At 42.2% G+C, this 18,082-nt stretch overlaps 4 protein-coding genes across 4 annotated transcripts; 1 reads left to right on the top strand and 3 right to left on the bottom strand.

The window, feature by feature from the left end:
* Positions 1 to 1,241: 1,241 nt before the first annotated feature.
* HO173_005178 (uncharacterized protein) lies at positions 1,242 to 3,694 on the bottom strand (the record flags this gene model as incomplete). Its single annotated transcript, XM_037307096.1, has 3 exons — positions 1,242 to 2,462; positions 2,522 to 3,233; positions 3,303 to 3,694. 3 exons carry the CDS (start codon positions 3,692 to 3,694, stop codon positions 1,242 to 1,244), a joined length of 2,325 nt encoding a protein of 774 aa, XP_037166220.1.
* Positions 3,695 to 9,015: 5,321 nt separating this feature from the next.
* HO173_005177 (uncharacterized protein) lies at positions 9,016 to 9,663 on the top strand (the record flags this gene model as incomplete). The annotated part of the gene is made up of 1 exon (XM_037307095.1): positions 9,016 to 9,663. The coding sequence occupies one exon, from the start codon at positions 9,016 to 9,018 to the stop codon at positions 9,661 to 9,663; it is 648 nt and encodes a 215-aa protein (XP_037166219.1).
* A 232-nt stretch (positions 9,664 to 9,895) lies between these two features.
* Positions 9,896 to 10,495, bottom strand: HO173_005176 (uncharacterized protein; the record flags this gene model as incomplete). Its single annotated transcript, XM_037307094.1, has 1 exon — positions 9,896 to 10,495. The coding sequence occupies one exon, from the start codon at positions 10,493 to 10,495 to the stop codon at positions 9,896 to 9,898; it is 600 nt and encodes a 199-aa protein (XP_037166218.1).
* A 4,261-nt stretch (positions 10,496 to 14,756) lies between these two features.
* HO173_005175 (uncharacterized protein) lies at positions 14,757 to 16,046 on the bottom strand (the record flags this gene model as incomplete). The annotated part of the gene is made up of 4 exons (XM_037307093.1): positions 14,757 to 15,383; positions 15,446 to 15,710; positions 15,766 to 15,913; positions 15,965 to 16,046. The coding sequence occupies 4 exons, from the start codon at positions 16,044 to 16,046 to the stop codon at positions 14,757 to 14,759; spliced, it is 1,122 nt and encodes a 373-aa protein (XP_037166217.1).
* Between the last annotated feature and the right edge of the window lie 2,036 nt (positions 16,047 to 18,082).

Raw genomic sequence — 18,082 nt, 5'->3', positions numbered from 1 at the left:
CGCGATGCGGTAGAGCGGCTCATCAAAGCGCTGATAACGGTGACAGCCAAGAACAAGTATTCTGTACCGGGCCAGTTCATGAAGTATTAGGACTTTGCTGATAGGTTGAAGAATCTGCTTGAGATATCAGGGAAGGTTCGCAGAAGATAGTGACGAGGACATCGCGGTAGCGAAAATGGATTGAGGGTCATTGAGAAGGTGACATCGATGAGATGGCACACGAAGCTGGAGACTCATCAGAACACTGCAAAAGCCAAATTTGGTTTGGAAACCGAACTCGCACAACCGTAGGAAACATGAGTGGGAATATCGATCTTGCTACAATGTAATGTGTGAGTCTCAGTAGCGAGTCTGACGTTGTTGGACGAATATCTGTATTGCTCAATCCCTTCAGGGTCCTATTCGGTAAGTTCTATCCGTGAGATATACATCGTATGTGAACCGTTACAAATGCAGTATTTCTAGACTCCTTCGGCGCTCGCGAGCCAGATCTTAAATGCTCGCCGCGGTGCCGTTTGACGGCGTCCGCAATGTCGGAAATTTGGATCGTGGCCAATCAACTTCAACCATTTGTTCTTCGTGGTTTCGGTAGACTAGACGGATCTTTCAATGCCATCATGTCATCCTTTCTCGGCTTAAAGACAAGGATGAGAGCGCTAGTCGTGAGTCCTAATCAGATCCGCAATAAGATATGTAGATCGAGAATGAGAATATTGAAGCAGAAGAGTCTCGAGCGTGAGTGACAGAGGGAGAACGTCTGCCCCATACTTGAGTACCTGCCCCTTAGAGATGAAATCCTGGATTTTGGCTCGGCTTCGACAGGGTCAGAAGAGTCTTTAGAGTCTTGAAGTTCTCGGAACAGCGAAATGGTCGCAGTTTGAAATTTTGGCATTGGAAAAACAAACACGCTGCATTGTCGACCTTGTCAGGTAGAGTACAATTGGTGTGAGTGAGTTGAATGAAATGATATGATATAAATAGCTATGCTTTCTACAGCGCATTTCTCTTGAAATGAAGTGGTTCAAGTCTTTTTAGCAGAAGTTGCTAACGCTCATTTCTGCGAGCGCGAAAGATTGTGTGCGGGACTTCAACTGCTCCAAAGCCTTAGGATAACCGTCTTTCCAGCGGAAACAGAGTTTTGGAGGAATTTAGGAGCGAATGAACTTGGTCGGGCATGTGTTTTATCTATAACTGGGGGAAAAGAATCCGGGCTAGAATCTATTGGAAAGGAGATCTGAATCTCAGAACACAGGCCACGCCCCCGGGACGGGCTCATCTTCCACAACGCGCGCGCAGTATTCACCCAGAGGTGGATAGCGGTCTGCTTCCGGAACGCCTTGGACCTCTTGGATGTGACGCAGCAATTTTTCAAGAGCAGAGATGCTTTCCAGCTCATCTTCGTAGGGAGCGGGCCACCAAAACCGCCTAGGGCCCTTGCTTTGGTAGTATCCCTCCCAGTTGGGTCCATTTTTCATCCGTAAAAGGTCGAAAGCCGTATTTCCATCTTTATCTTGTGCTTCTAAGTCTAGCTTCGTGATATCTGCATGGCGCATTACCTCGCAGAGCCGATGAATGTTTGGCGTATATGTGCATGTATGGGTGATGGCAAGATGTAAAATCGTGCTCCCTGTGACGGTTTTCACATCAAGGCGTGCGCCAGCGCGTGCGAGAATATCAAAGGTCTCAGGGGACGAATGACAAGCAGCATACATTATTGCAGTCTCCCCGTTCTTGTCAGCAATCTCAATGTCAGCGCCGTATTTGATCAACTGTCTCAGACGGCGTGCTGCGTCGCGAAGCTGATAGTCGCAAGTCAAGCGCATTAGTATAGTCACACCCTCGACACCACCAAATTCCGCACGGTGGTCGAGGTCGATACCGTGTCTAACGAGCAGCTCGTCCACCGCCAAAGTGTCACCTTCCAAACCGGAATCAGGCCATGGCAGCCAGCCAGTATCGCGAGAGCGACTGAGGGTTGCACCGGAATCGAGAAGCAATTCTACAATTGCGTAATCTAGACATTCCTCTACATCGGCCCAAATAGGCGGATCACCAGTATTCGGGTCGGCTCCTCGCTCTAGTAGTCTTCTAACATAGTCCAGTTTTCGATGGGCCACTGCATACCATAATGCACTCCGACCATGTCTGTCCAACTCGTTAATAGCAGCTGAGCGTCGCAGCTCAGCATTCAAGGGAAGGCTGCTTAGTCCACACACGATCTGATGCAACATAGTAAAATTTTCGCGCTCCGCGTGGCATTCCCATTCCACCGTAGGCAGAAATTCAGTCAGCAACGTGTACGGCCGATCAGTAAAAAACCCGTTCGGAAATTTGGCGTCAAGAACGAAGAGTTGCCATAATAAGTTCTCGACCTCGGCCGTAACAGACCGTGGATTGTGGCAGAAGTCGCTGTAATTTGAAATACAGAACATTGTCTCAACATTACCGTGAAGCGCGGCCCACTGAAAGATTTAGATCAGAAAATATTTCCTAAAACTGAATTCTCTATGGCTGTTCTTACAGAAAGAAGATTATCCCCGTATTGGTCAACATCATATGTTGTACAGTCTCCATTCGTAAGAGCAAGCTTCAATGATTCGACGTCACGGAGTGCTACGGCTATAAAGGCTGCGTTGCTATGGCTTACTACTCGGGGGACTCTAAGTAGAAGCTCCGGACCGCAAGGTGGAGATGATGTAAGCCATACGAAAATCATACGAGATGCCAACCATTGCGGTAACAGATATTGGACTGATATGCGTGGCGCAGTAAGAGCTCTGCATGACTCGGTGTCGCACTGAGTTCCGAGTATGAAAGAACCAGCTGTCTGGATGTAGCCACGGCCAAAGATCTTCGAGAGAGTCCCAGAGGCGCCGAATCGTCTGAAAACATGGCACTTGCAGGCGCAACCTATGGCACAAATGCTGACTCTCTGGATTTTTCTGACACGAAGAATACTTTGAGGATGGAGCTTGGACACAGTCTGGTCCGCTTGAAGTGTTTCGGTCTCGGTAATTTTCGCTACGGTATCGTTTGCTTGAGGGTCTGATTCGAGAGTAAGCTGTCGGACCGTACCCAGCGAGCCAGCCAAAGCCGATTGAGTAGAAGGCGATTCTTCCAAAAGCTGTACCAGCTGGGCAAGAGCAGGTAGTATAGGGAGTATTTGATTGCTGAGTTGTCGATGCTCGGAGAGCGTTTGATTTGTGACCCGGGATACCTGATCCAGGGTTATACTTTTGAGGGAACTTAGCGATTTATGACATTTCCTCACGAAGGTGCAGAAAGATGGTGACCGAACATACCTGGTGTTGACGCCGACAAGTGCTACTAGGTTAGCTGTGACATCACGCAGTTGTCCCCGCAGTCGCTCCACATCCTTTGAGCTGCGTGTCCACTGCCAGCGGTCGACTTTATTACTAGTTCCCGCCTCTGTCAATTTATATTCAATCAATGACTCAAAGTCGACTAGGATTCTGCGGGCCATCTCGAGCAGCCTTCCCAGCTCAACCCCAGGATTCTCATGAGCTCTCTGGACAGCTTGCAAAACAAGCTCAAGTTGAGATATCTCGGCGAGTAGGTCGTCCAGTTCCCGTGGCGCGTCTTGTAATGCTTTGAGGCGGCGGATTCCTTTGATGACCTTTGCAGTAGCGCCAACCACGGCAATAACACTCGCGCCCACCGAGAGAGGGTCCATTGAGGACGCGGCGAAGATCTCGCTGCCTGAAATTACAAGGCTAGGACCCTAAAATATAATTCTTTGCGCCGCTAGAAGATACGGGCTTTGGTCTTGTTTCTTCTGATTGTCACCACAGATATTCAGTATCGGGATCAGATACTGCAAGAAGTGAAACGGATATTCATCATGGTCAAGAGAGAAAGAAGAAAGCAAGAAAGAGGTGCGAGGGGAAGGCAGACATTAAAATCCCCCGCACTTCGCCCAGCTCAGCCTTGCGCTAATGTATGCACGACGATGAGTAGGGAGGTTTAGCAGTTTTTTTAAAAGAAATGATTTAAAACGGGAACAGCCCTACCCTTCTACCGCTAACCCGATTAAGCAATATCACGGACTTCGATAAAACCTTTATCGAAGAATTATAAATCTCTTTGAATTTCACTTATTTTTCTTCTTTCATTATATACGAGTAAAGGCCTATGAATTAAATTTATAATTATTTTTCTAATTAGGGCTATCGAGTAAATTTGATAAGCGATCTTTGATGAGCGATCTTTGATGAGCGATATTTGAATGTCTTATCTTTTAATAATTATAAGACTAAATTTAGTAATTCTTTTTTTTCTCTAAAAGCTCATATTACGTTCTATAATTTAAATAAAAAATCTTATAAATTTAATAGAAAATAAAAAAGTTATTCTAAAATTAAATAATATATATCTATTTTTTAACTAGAGCTATCGAGCGAACTTTAATAAGCGAACTTTAATAAACGATATTTAAGCTCCTTATTTTTTAATAATTATAAGATTAAATTTTATAATTCTTTTACTATTAAATAGCGTAAACTACGCTCTATAATTTAAAAAAGAAATCTTAAAATTTTAATAGAAGATAAAAAGGTTATTTTATTTATAAATAGCGTATATTTAATTTTTAATAAGAAGACGTAAAAGAATTATTAGACTAATTTAATCGATTTAATTAAAGAGCGTAGCGAACTTAAATTTATAATTAACTATATATATAAATTTAAGATTTTTTAACTTAACTCTATCTTATTCTTTTATATATACTAATATACGAGTAAAGGTTTATAAATTAAATTTATAATTTTTTTTTTAATTAGAACTATCGAGTAAATAGATAAGCGATCTTTAATAAGCGAACTTTAATAAGCGATATTTAAATTCCTTACGCTTTAATAATTATAAGACTAAAATTAAGAATTATTTTTTTATTTAAAAATTTATATTTTATTCTATAATTTAAAAAAAGAATCTTAAAATTTTAATAGAAAATAAAAAGGTTATTCTAAAATTAAATAATGTATATTTATTTTATAATTAGAGCTATTCGACTATCGAGCGAACTCTAATAAGCGATATTTAAATTTCTTACGCTTTAATAATTATAAGATTAAATTTCAAAATTCTTAAAAATTAAGATAGCGCAAATCGCGCTCTAGAATTTAAAATAAAAACTTTAAAATTTTAATAGAAAATAAAAAGGTTATTTCTATTATAAATAACGTATATCTATTTTTTTTAATAAGAGGCTCGAAAGGGCTAGCGAGCTAACTTAGTCGATTTAATTAAAGAGTATAATAACTCTTAATTTATAATTAATTATATATATAAATTTAAGATTTTTTAGATTAACTCTATCTTATTCTTTTATATATATTAATAAGTCTAAATCTATAAATTAAAGTAATTTATAGAAAGTAAATAAGTAACTTATCTTTAAATCTAATTTCGAGATTAAATTCTATTAGAATATTAGATACGAAGAGTAATATTAAAAGTTCTATATATACGCTAAATCTCTTAATATGCTTAGTAAATTAACTCTCGTCTTAAGAGCGATAACGAGTATAGAAAAGATCGTAAGGAAGATAATATACGATTCTATAACTCTACGAAGCGAGTAAATAAGTATATACGTAGCTATATAAAGTATTATTACTAGACTACTAAAAAATAAAGCTATCTAAGAAAAAGATTAGATTTATTAAAATGTTAAGTATGTTAAGAGATTTAGCGTATATATAGAACTTTTAATATTACTCTCCGTATGTGATATATAGAATAGACGAATTAATTCTTTAAAACCTCTTCGGGGCTAGGTTCTAAATATAGTACAAAATTAGGTGGCTGGAAAACATGGTGGCTGAGATGCGCGGAGGCTAAAAACATGGTGGCTGGGATGCGCGAGGTCATATTTCGACACTCCCCTGCAGCCACATTTCGACAAATTCGATTCTCGAACTTCGAAGAGTAAAAAAAATTTAATTTAAGATTTACTTAGAACTATAAGATCGAATTTTAAAAATTTTAAATTATTAGAAAGCGTAGAACAATTTCTATAATATAAAAAATAATAGTAAAATTTTAATAGAAAAAAGAGAAGTTATATTAATAATAGATTTCTATAAAGTTAATTAACTCTAAATTAATTTAAATTTAATTAATAAGAAGTTAATTTTAATATCTATTATAGTCTTTTCATTTTAATTATTATTATTATTATTTTTATTATTTATAAAATTTTTACGAATTCTACGATTTTACGATTTTTACGATTTTAGTTTTACGATTTTTTAGCGATAGAGATTAATAGATTCGAGTCGAGAACGAAGCGGAATATTTTCGAAAATTATTAAAACTATTATTACTCGACTATCTAAGCTTATATAAAAAGATATTCTTAATAGAGTAGATAAGTATTTAATAAGCGATATTTAAATCCTCTATCTTTAAATATTTATAAGACTTAATTTAGAATTTCTTTTCTTTTATAAAAGCCTATATTTCGTTCTATAATTTTAAAAAAAAAAATCTCAAAATTTTAATAGAAAATAAAAAAGTTATTCTAAAATTAAATAATGTATATCTATTTTTTAATTAGGGCTGTTCGGCTATCGAGCGAACTTTAATAAGCGATATTTGAATTTCTTACGCTTTAATAATTATAAGATTAAATTTAAAAATTCTTTTTTTATCTAAAAGCTTATATTTCGTTCTATAATTTAAAAAAAAATTAAATTTTAATAGAAAATAAAAAATTTATTCTATATATTAATAATATATATCTATTTTTTTAATAAGAGAGCTTAAAAGAATTATCGAGTTAATTTAGTCGATTTAATTAAAGAGTATAGCGAACTTAAATTTATAATTAGCTATATATATAAATTTAAGATTTTATAACTTAATTCTATCTTATTCTATTATATATACTAATATATCTACTTATATATACGTTATTTTTATATATTTTTATTATTTATAAGTATTAATCGTAATTAATATATATAATAGAATAAGATAGAGCTAAATTAGAAAATCTTAAATTTATATATATAGTTAATTATTAATTTATTAGATCTACGCTCTTTAATCAAATCGACTAAGTTATCGCGGATAAATAAATTAGCGTTCGCAATTATTAATATCTATTTTTATAATTTATAAAATTCTTATAAAAAAATACGATGTTATATTATTAATATATACGAATAACTTTTTAGTTTCTATTAAAATTTTTAGAAGTTTTTTAAATTTTAAAGCGCTATTTACGCGAAATTTTCGAAATTAATTAAAATTATAAATATTACTCTATATCTAAGCTTATTAAAAAGTAAATTCTTAAATAACGATAATTAAAGTTTTAAAAAAGCGATATTTAAATTGCTCTAATTAAAAACATTTATAAGACTAAATTTTAGAATAACTCTTTTTTTTTCTATTAAAATCTTAAGATTTTTTCTTTAAATTATATTTAAAAAATAAGCTTTTAAAACTTTTTTTTAATTTAGTCTTATAACGTATTTAAAGCGTAAGAAATTTAAATATATCTTATTAAAGTTCGTTAATTAGATAGATAGTAGAAGATAGCTCTAATTAAAAAAAATTATAAATGTTAATTTATAGATCTTTACTTATTATAATAGAATAATAGATTAATAAGTTTATTATAAAAACTATAGCGTTATTAACTATTTAATTAATTATTTTATTATTATACTAATATATAATATATAATAATAGAGAGATAGATAAATATAGCGAGTATTATTTATATAATTGACTATAGTAAAAATAAGCTCTTTATTTAAATTATTCTCTTTTAAAAAAATAGATATATATTTATTTATATATAGAAATAACTTTTTTATCTTCTATTAAAATTTTAAAATTTTTTTTTAAATTTTTAGAGCGCTATCTACGCTTTTCGAGATTGTTTAAAAATTCTATAGATTTAATCTTATAATTATTAAAGCGTAAGAAATTTAAATATCGCTTATTAGAGTTCGCTCGATAGCCGAATAGCTCTAATTAAAAAATAGATATATATTATTTATTTTTAGAATAACTTTTGTATTTTCTATTTAAATTTTATAGATTTTTTTTTTATAATATAAAACGAAAATATGCTTTTAAGATAAAAAAAGAATTTTTAAATATAATTTTATAATTATTAAAGCGTAAGAAATTCAAATATTAATTATTATAGTTCGCTTACTAAAGATCGCTTATTCATTTACTCGATAGCTCTAATTTAAAAAAAAATTATAAATTTAATTTATAGATCTTTACTCGTATAATTTATAATAATAGAGAGATAGATAAATATAGCGAGTATTATTTAATATAATTACTATAGTAAAAGTAAGCTCTTTATTTAAATTACTCTCTTTTAAAACTATATTATTATTCTTTCTCTTATCTATATCTATATATAGCTTTATTTTACTTTAAAGTATATCGCTTAGATATAGAAGTTTTTCTAGACGCTAGAAAATCTTTTTCGAGATTATTTATATATCTAGATATTTAAAAAGGTCTTAACTATCTTAGTATTAGATATGCCTAATTATATATCTATATATCTACTTGTACATACGTTATTTCTGTATGGCCTCACTGTTTGCGAGCACTAAGGCCTAAGATGTCTCTGGGAGAGCGCTTTCCTTTTACATTTTCTGTCGTTACCTACACGCCTGGAAAAGTATCGCCGGGATCCAATGATTGCGAAGGAACCAAGGTCCCCAAATGGGATAGCAGCGATCCTACATGCACGTTACCGTCAAAATCAGCCAATAGGGGCAAAGAGATGTCAACAACCTAAAATTAGCGACATCCATTTCGATTGCCATTACTCAACGCTTGACTGATACAATACCTTTGTCCTTCTCACATTCTCATACGACAAGCATTATTCCAAACTCTGAGCCAGGATTTGAAACCACTATACAAGAAAATCATCAACCAACGATCCCCTCAGGCAGACTAACACAGACTAAGAAGAAAGCTACCTTTGTGTCACCTCCTCCAACCATGCCAACCACCCTCTTCACCCTCCCCCGCGAACTCCGGGACGAAGTTTACATCTATCTTGCCCATTCCCCCAGCTTCACCTTCCTACTCGCCTGCCGCCAACTCAACGAAGAAGGCACACCCCTCCTCTACAAACACGGCACCTACCGCCTCCGCGCCCTGACCCTCCGCAAAGAACACCTGCCCGCGCCCCCCAAACCACCTCCGACCTCTCTGATCCAAAACCTCCACATCGCCATGCCGCCGATACATTTCGGGCACCACAAAAGCCCCAACTACGAAATCTCGCGCCGCACTACGGAATCACTGAGCCAATTCGGTGGCACCGACATTCGGCGTCGGATCTGTCATTTCGATCTGCAGGGGTGGACTCTCTCCGCAGGGATGGCAAAGGTGTTGGGCGGTTTCCGCGGGTTCGACGTCGTGCGCGTGGAGGTACGGTTGAAGCCTTATAGTGATCACTATAACGGAGGGATCAGGCCGCACGATGAGGATCGCGCGGATGAGGAGAGGGTTGACTGTGTGCGATTGATCGAGGAGAGACTTGGGACGGCGCTTGGGGAAGCCAAGTGGGAGAAGAAAGACTCCGGGACCTGTTTTGAAGAGGTTCTGGTTGCGGAGTTCCGGCCTTGTGGATCAAGGCAATGAATGGGTCTAGGGACGTCGAGAGGGGGGAGTGGAGTTGCTGTCGTTTACGATGGTTAAGTTAAAGGTGCAAAGTACTGCCAGGGCATGTGAATTTCCAAGATCACGCATATTCATGACTACCGCGGGCGCCACAAGCGAGGAGAGTCTCTAAGATATTCCAAACTCCCATCGATCCCAACATGCTAAATCACAAAAGCCTGAACTCACTTCCTAGAAACCCTCTCCTCATCCCTCATTCAGTTCTCATTGCCCTCATCGTTTCCGCCGTTCCTACTCTCTCTCGATCCTCTCTCTCCCGACGCGCTCTCTCCAGATCCTCTCTCTCCTTTGCCATCCCCAGTTCCTCCCGTTGCTCATCCCGCAAATTCACCATCTTCCCATCCCTCACCACCAATTCACCCAGTCCGCCAGGGTCAGCCATGATGTGCCCCGTTTCGCGCTGATAGACACTATTATACACACCACCGCTGGCCCAAAACATACCAGTCCCGGCGGCATAATCAGGCTTGTTGGGCAGTCCGACCGCTTGAACGTCCGACTTCGGGTCTCCGACCTGGTGTCCTGCCGCAGTATCCCTATCGCTATCTTCCGGAACCGAAATCTCAGACTGCAGCTCCTGAACCCCACCCCGTGCGCTTTCGTCAGCTGGACGGCCCGGCATGCGTTTCAGGATCTGGAGTAGCTCGTCGGGTGTCTGGTTTGAAACCCAGAGGTTGAGGGTGGGCGGGGCTGGTGCTTCTCCGATGCGACGCAGTTCGGATTGGAAATCGGCGCTCATGCGTGCTGAGAGCTGACGGGCGGTGCCGTTGTGGTCGAGGATGCGGATGCTCATGGTGAGGGAGATTGGGGTTGGTGAGGGGGAGTTGGTTGTGAGGGATCAATTGCTCACAGGGAGTGGATGTATGGGTAGATATAGGATTGAAGGATAAAGGATTGAGGGAGCTGCACGGAAAGTACTGGAAAGGATTGGACATGTCTTACGGGGTAGGGGGCAGTAAGTAGTAGGCCTGATTGTCTTTGTTCTTGTGGGAAACGCGGCGCTCTGCATACTTGATGGAAACTTGTGCTTTCTTCTTAGTTCTACCCGATTCTACAACTTACAAACGACGGCATGTCAAGAAGAGAACCTTTGTCCGGTTTGTGAACGTGTAAGCGCTCGATATAAACCTCTTCAGATAGCATGAATGATCCCATCATTTTCGTGAATGGCCATAGACTCTATATTCCCATTTCCATACGCATTATAACAGATGCCTATGTAGGTCGGACTGCAACTCCGATCGCGCTGGACCAGATAGTATTTCCATGTTTCCGTTGTTCCTTTCAGGACAAAGCAACCTGACTGTTGTCCTGACAGAGGCTTAGGTGTCTAGAAAGCGGTATCAGCGTGTTTGATGCTTTTACCTTTGTCTGAAAAGCTATGTCAATAAAGAGCAAACGTACTCCTTCTCTTGCAGCGATCGAAGTTCTCTGTGCCAATATCGTCTGGGAAGGAAATCATGTCCACAGCTATGTTGTATGAGATCTCTGTACGTGAATGAATGACATAATGTCTTCTTCCCAGACATCGTGTGACGCTGAAACTTCGATAAATGGACTGACAAAGATTAGCGCTCTGACAAAAACATCGGTCCGGTAGATTCTGCCGCTAAATACTCGGCTTACTGCTGATTGACACACTTCCACTTATGACCAAAATACAAAACTTCAGTTGTCATACATGAACCCAAGAAAAAAGGCTACTCTGACCGCGATACTGCGTCTGGGCATGCGACCGCGGTGGAATGGATCCCTTTGCGATTCCCTCTCTTCGTTTCCAGTCTACAACGTTGTTGTATAGTTTGAAGACAGAACCACATAGAAGCAGTCACCAACAAAGCTGCGATTGCAGTCCAAGAAAAGACCTACATTTTGACCACTTTGATTCAACGGTTGATGATTCATCTCAAATATGGAAGTGGCAAGATTGATCGGGACGTAAACAAAAGCCAAGATCGTGACTAAGACTTGTTCAAGCGGGTGTGATAAGATTATACTCTATCGGGTTCTAACATATCGTTGACTTTAATCTGATCAGGCAAACCATCTTACGATTCGGTAGCTCACACTTCTTACCTCGTTTCGCTTCTTCAATCTCCCGGTTTGAGAGCTGGATGTTCCCTTGACTCTAAGATCGACAAGTTCCCAATCTGAAGTTACATATGATCTCGAGCTTCCGCTTCTTTAGCACGCGCCTCGATAACGGCCTCTCTGATACTTCCGTCGTGTCTCAGCCATGTGTTGCTTCCTAGCCATGTTGCCGCGTCTTACGAACGCACGTATTTGACAAAGCCGTTTCTGCTCTTTTCGAGACCTTCAAGTCTCCTACGCAACCAGAAGCGCTGTTGAGCAATGGTATGGTTGGTCCCTTGTTTCTGATCATCTGAATGCAAGACCATGTTTTCGACTTGACAATGTAACTCGAGAAATGCAGATTGTGAGATTTCACATTGAACATGTAGACGCAGAGTTTCCAGACATAGCAGAGGCAGCATCGCGACCCAAAGCGGAGCACTTTCTGCTGCGTCAGTATTTCGATTCTTATGGACATACTTGGGCATGAGATTGAGTTACAGGTCTGACGACATAGATGCAAGGTTTATCCGGTAGGCGTCTGTCGAAAGTAGAGCGATAGAGTGATGCGCTTCCGCTGAACTCCCCTTTCACGAGTTTTTCGACGATGTCATCATAAGGGTTTTCCAACCTGTCGACAGCCGTGCCCATGATTTTCCTCGGATCATACATTGGCGCAACAAGTAACACAGGTGGAGCACCTTCCTGTAATTGATAGTTTCGTGCCACGATAGCAACGCTGTTACCGATTTTGACATACTCCGATCCATTAGGCCTCAAGGAGTCATTGTAACATGGGGTCCTGGCGTAGCTAGTTGCGCCCATCGAAAGCAGAGTCTCAAAGAAAGAACGATGTATCTGTAGGCTTAGGCCAGGGCGCGTCGATGATGCCAGGGTAAGGGTAGCACCTCCAAGGGATCGACCACAATACGACTCTCGCCGGGACATTCTCAAGTCGCGACCGCAGATTTTGAAGTATCTGAGTGCGCCATCTAGAACCACCGCCCAACCTCGTCTGCACTTCCACGTTGACCGACGTGTGCCCATCCTTCAGTATATCGAGTACGAAGATATTGCCAAGCCTACACCGGTCGCCATAATGAAGATTGTCTCTATACAGTTGATTCAGGCCTCCCAGTAAGTCTTTGAATTGCGGCTCTGTTTCGGGCAAAGCTTCCAAAAAAAGGACGTGTAAGACGGATGAGTAGCCAGTCTCCGCCTGGACATTTTTCCAGCATTGGGGACGCTGGTCCTCATAGCTTCTAGTATCAGATGAAAGAGTCGATAGCTGTATCTCGTATACCTCAGAAAAAATACTCAACAATAGTTTGTAGAGTTAGAAGAGCGCTCAAGATGACAGAAATGAGTTGTTGATCGACGATGGCCTTGCTTCACGGTGAGATCCTGGTGAGGTCTCGGCCGCAAGATACGCTAGTGCCGGAGCAGCTAGCTTCGATTGAGGAGCATGAGGTAGGAAGTTGCCATTCGTCAAGTCTGTCCCCTGCCATCTCAGTCAAGATGGGCCCACACATGGAATGATGGGATACCATATCTTCATGCATCAATGTTCTAAGATTCCTCGCAAACTTATTTCCAGCAGTTCCTAGAAACCTGAGGGGAGCAAGTCCATACAGCCCAGCACATGCTCTGCTTCCCAAGGACATTGTGAGACGCGATCCCTTGAGCGTGAACAGACAAGGAACCGAAGAAGATTGAGCATCAAAAACCACGGAGAGATTCGACAAAGAATCCGGTCGCGTAGAGCCAGGAGTTTTGTTTTCGTATGTTCCCAAAGCACCAAACAACGCGCAGACTTCCTCCCTCGAAAGCACAAAACAGTCTACCGTGCGGTAACACTATGCCATCGTTGACCTTTGTAACTGCCTGGGTAGCAGAAAACGCTAAAAAAAACATGACAGGAAAATGCAAAAATGTTTTACCAAATCCAGCAACGAAGCCTAGCCAAAAAATGACGAAGTGAAAGAACACCCAGAAGAACGCATCTGCTGAACCGAAGAAGTCTCGAACTACGACCTAAATCGCCGAAACCCCAATTCCAAGCGCACGATACGCCGGCGCCCGAAAATAGCTAACGCAAGTATCGTGATCTCAGCGCTGCACGCAAGATGGACAGACCTTTGCCCAAAGAAGACCCCGGACGTACGACTCCGCGTCAAAAGCGCGCCTACACGGTGGGCTCTGAGTATGCCGCTCGGCAGGACGATGATATCCAGTGACACAGGTGGCGCGATCTGGGCTCTGATTCCAGAGGTGTTTGAGGATCTTACTGTTGCTGTTCTGGTGAGAGATGGTAGAGAGGACCGCAGTCCAGCAAGTGAAAAGGCGGGATAGTGTTTTACTCCCCATGCCGGGAACGAGCTGGATGAGAAGCACAATCAACACTACCATTTTCAAGCGATAGTTCAGTCGTGGACAAAAAACTAGAGCGGGGGCTCAGAGTTGTAGTCTGGAGAAAATGTGACATGGGTTGAGTGCCTGTCGAGTGTATCCAATGCTGGTGAAGGTTCTCAAAGACTGGTCAACTTGGGATCTGCCCTCGTGTAAGGAAAGTGGAAATCTTGGGCCCATCCAGCGTGTTTGAATCGTTCTCGCCATGGTTTCTAATGCAATGTGAACACGTAGCACAGATACGCAGCACAGCGTTATAAGCACCACCTCGCGAACGGAGTGATCTCCCGCCTCTCACGTTCACTCGACACCTCCTCGAGCACCATCCCGAAATCATAACGTCTCCTCGTCCATTCGCAAAGAGACCCACCCCTCCCGCTTACGCGTAAGCTTCCGAGCCGGGTCATCCAAGAAGATCCGCCTCTTCGTCGTCATTTCGTTCCTTATGTCTCAGCTAAACACCAGCAATATCTTCAAAGGACACAATCTGCAGAGCCGCCGCGAACTCTCCGCCCGACTTGATATCCAACCATGACCCCGCGCCCAACTCCACGCTGTCGTCACCGTATCCATCAGATCATTTCAACCGTATCGCTTTCCAGATCCGACTCCGTCCCAGCAACCTCTTTACCAACGGCCCTCGATCGGCCCCCGCAACAAAACGAGATCTTACACATATACCAGATACCGTGGAAAATATCCCGTACGTCCAACACATCCACCAGCGCGCCGCCCAGACTCCTAGTCCGCGGCAACTCTCTCGACAACTCCAAATACTCTTCCGCGGAGAAGCTCCAGAGGAAGACGACCGAGGCGATAAACATCTCCACGCAAGTCATGAACGCGGGCGTGCCGACCGCGAAGTCCAGAATCGACACATACTGCGTGCGCTTGAACCATTGGTACTGGGCGAAGAGCTGGAAGACGGGAGCCTGGGTGAGGGTGACGCCGACGATGCCCTTGAAGGAGAAGAGTTTGTAAACGACCTTGTACTGTTTCAGCTCGGGGGCCATGCGGCGGGCGAACCAGACGATGCCGAGGACGCAGATGGAGGTGGCGATGGACTCGATGACGCTGAGGGCGGTGCCGGTGCTGGAGAGTTTGTATTTGACGGGACAGGTGACGCCGCTGAGGACCCAGACGAGAATGTTCAGGACGAGTTTGACGGGGAGGATTTGGAAGACCATGACCCAGATCATCTTTGCGCAGAGTTAGCGACGCGGTGGGAGAGGAAGCTCGTGGTAATTTAAGAAAGGCTTACTTTGAACCAGCGCAAGCTGCCTCCGTCGTGCTTGAGCTTGGGCTTGTTTTTGACGACGCCGAAGCGTTGGAGGTTCATGAAGAAGTGGTCCCGGTGGGATTCATGTGGGGCGACGTAGAGGACGAGGAGATAGAACATTGCGACGAGAGCGAAGCATTCGTAGAGCTCGGGGAAGGGTTCCAAGACCCATGAAGCGTCGTAGAACCAGAGCGCAAACAGACTGAATATGCCGGATATTGGAGGGAAGATGATTATTCGGACAAGCCTGTCGAAGATACACAATTAGACGGGATCGCTTGGAGGTTTCTGGAGGTATTTACTGTTTCTGCTCCCTTGGTTTGACCCAGTTGGATAGATGTACGCTCGCTAGTGAAACGGAGAATATGAGACACAGGGTCGTGGTTACAGCAGAGACGATGAGGAGAATCTGATGGTAGGTGTACCCGCTTGCATAGGGTTCAGTCTTATCTAGTCTCCCCATGAGTAATCACACATTTTCGATCTCATGCTGGAGCATACTGAAGAAGGCCGATAGTGTACAAGTGTCTTCGGCTTGGTCCACTGTTGCCGTGACGTTTATTCCGGTGAAGTTTAACGACATTGTAAATGAATGATGTAGTAACACAAATGCGCTACAGAGATGCGACTCCAATATATTCTACTGCAACGCAAGCAGATTCGAATATGCTTGAGGTAGCAAGGGAGCAGAAGTTGAAAAGGTAGAAATTGGGAAAGGGAACTGGCGTGGGCATACCGTCTTAAGGATCCGGGAGCCCACGGCCGGGGCTGTCATTGAGATCTATTCATAGGCAAATGAAGCTTATTACCTGCGGTCCTATCCGCAATACTAAAGGAACGGAGGCACATAAAGTAAGCCTGTTCATTGTTTTCGAGTTAGCGAAGGATTGTGAAACGTATTCGGGAGGGCGCAGTTCCCACAAGGCTGACAAAGGTTGCACGACCGGTATACATAGTAGTAATGGACTCCGTTGTCCGATGCTGTTGGAATACTCGTATTTCTCTAATACGAGGGCCGTCGGAAGCTTCGGATAAGATTCGCGGGCACCAAAAGAGTCAAAGACCGACGAATCGCGAATTGATGCGACTCACCAACTTTCAAAGTTGTACTCGTATTATGTTTCGCTTGGTAAGTGGTAATCCAGTCGCAAAATCCCAAGCCTTGTCTCGATAAAGCCACTTGGACCAGTAGAACACGTTTCGGCAAGACCTTAAGCTATATGGTGCAGATGGCATTGCCCATGTTGCACAGTCGGCGTTGACTGTGCATTGTTGTTCATCTCACTAGAGCGTCTGTAAATCCCTGCTTAGCGCATCCTTCGTCAGCCCACACACAGCCAAGCCTGCGCCTCCCAGCAGACAAATCTTCTCTGCGTCCTCTTTTCTTCTTACAGAACCCCTCATTCTTCACGGACTGGTGCGGGTAAGAAATTATTTCTCTCCTATCCGATGCCGCTTTCTTATAGGCAACCCTGAGGTCTAATACAGTCAGTGCATACCAGAAAGGCCGGCAGAGGCGTTGGAGCGAGGTACTCCAGCTCCGGCTGAGGGGACCCTTGATAGGCCCCGGTAATTAAGAGACACTGGGGGCCAAAGTTCTAGTCCTAGCATTGATGATGGCGCAACCGTTCATCATAACTGGAAAACGGCCAAGCCTCCAGGGATCGTCCGGGGACCGGAGTGAGAAGATGTCCATGCCAATTGAGGGATAATGTTATAAATTGGGAAATATCTACCACCCAAGCCCCCTGATGTTGTTCTAGGCAACCCCTATCAACTCGAAGTTTGAATAGTATGGCTAGCGAACAGTCCCGATCTGAACTCATGTCTCGGATCTAATATACCCCTACCTGTACGGTGTGTAGAGTCTTTGATGAACAGTTCGAATCGAATGGTTCGCTTTAAACATGCGCTCTCGACACGAGTAAGTTTTCAGAACAACTCACAAAGCCATTACGTGGGCACGCCCAAAATCGATTGACAACCATTTTTAGAGTTAAGGAGAAGAAACAAAGTACATTCGAGCGGATCGAATCAACCTTCTGTCCCGCAGGTCTCCATGCCACGCACTTGTGTGTCTGTCCAGGTTGGGTTCATCCCCGAACGCCGCTTTTCCACTCCAAACCCGCCAAACGCGTTGGATGTGAGCTCACTGTGACGCTTCCACAGCACAAGCGATCCTGTGCGGCCTCCGCTCACTTTGTAGGCCGAAGATAGGGGCGGCGGTGGTAACGAAAGTAGCAGCGCTGGAGTTGGGGGAAAAGGTTGCACCCTGAACGTATCACAGGCAAGGCATGGGAAATTACCAAGTATTGCAACTCAAGTAAAATTGAAGCAATGCTTGTTGAATGTGTTGCTATTCTGGAAGCCAGAGCTAGTGATTTATGCACCGTCGAGGTGGTCGAAGTTTTGGCTTGGTGCCGACCCAGCCTTCCCCAAGACGACATCGTTGACTTAACGATTTCGATACTCAGAAGATAAATCTCCACCTTTTATTCACCGTTACCACCACTTGTGCGTTCCTCTTGGTCTTCAAGGCCGCTTGGATGACAGATCGCTTCTGGAATCTGGAAGCGCAGAAACTTGAGTCTCTGCAAATGTCAATAGAGATATCGTCTG

This window comes from Letharia columbiana, assembly GCF_014066305.1.
Source record: "Letharia columbiana isolate WasteWater2 chromosome Unknown Sc0000013_s0, whole genome shotgun sequence".
In the NCBI taxonomy this organism is placed as follows: Eukaryota; Fungi; Ascomycota; class Lecanoromycetes; order Lecanorales; family Parmeliaceae; genus Letharia; species Letharia columbiana.
Note: the sequence above shows the minus strand (reverse complement) of the source record. Positions and strands in the feature narration are given on the sequence as shown.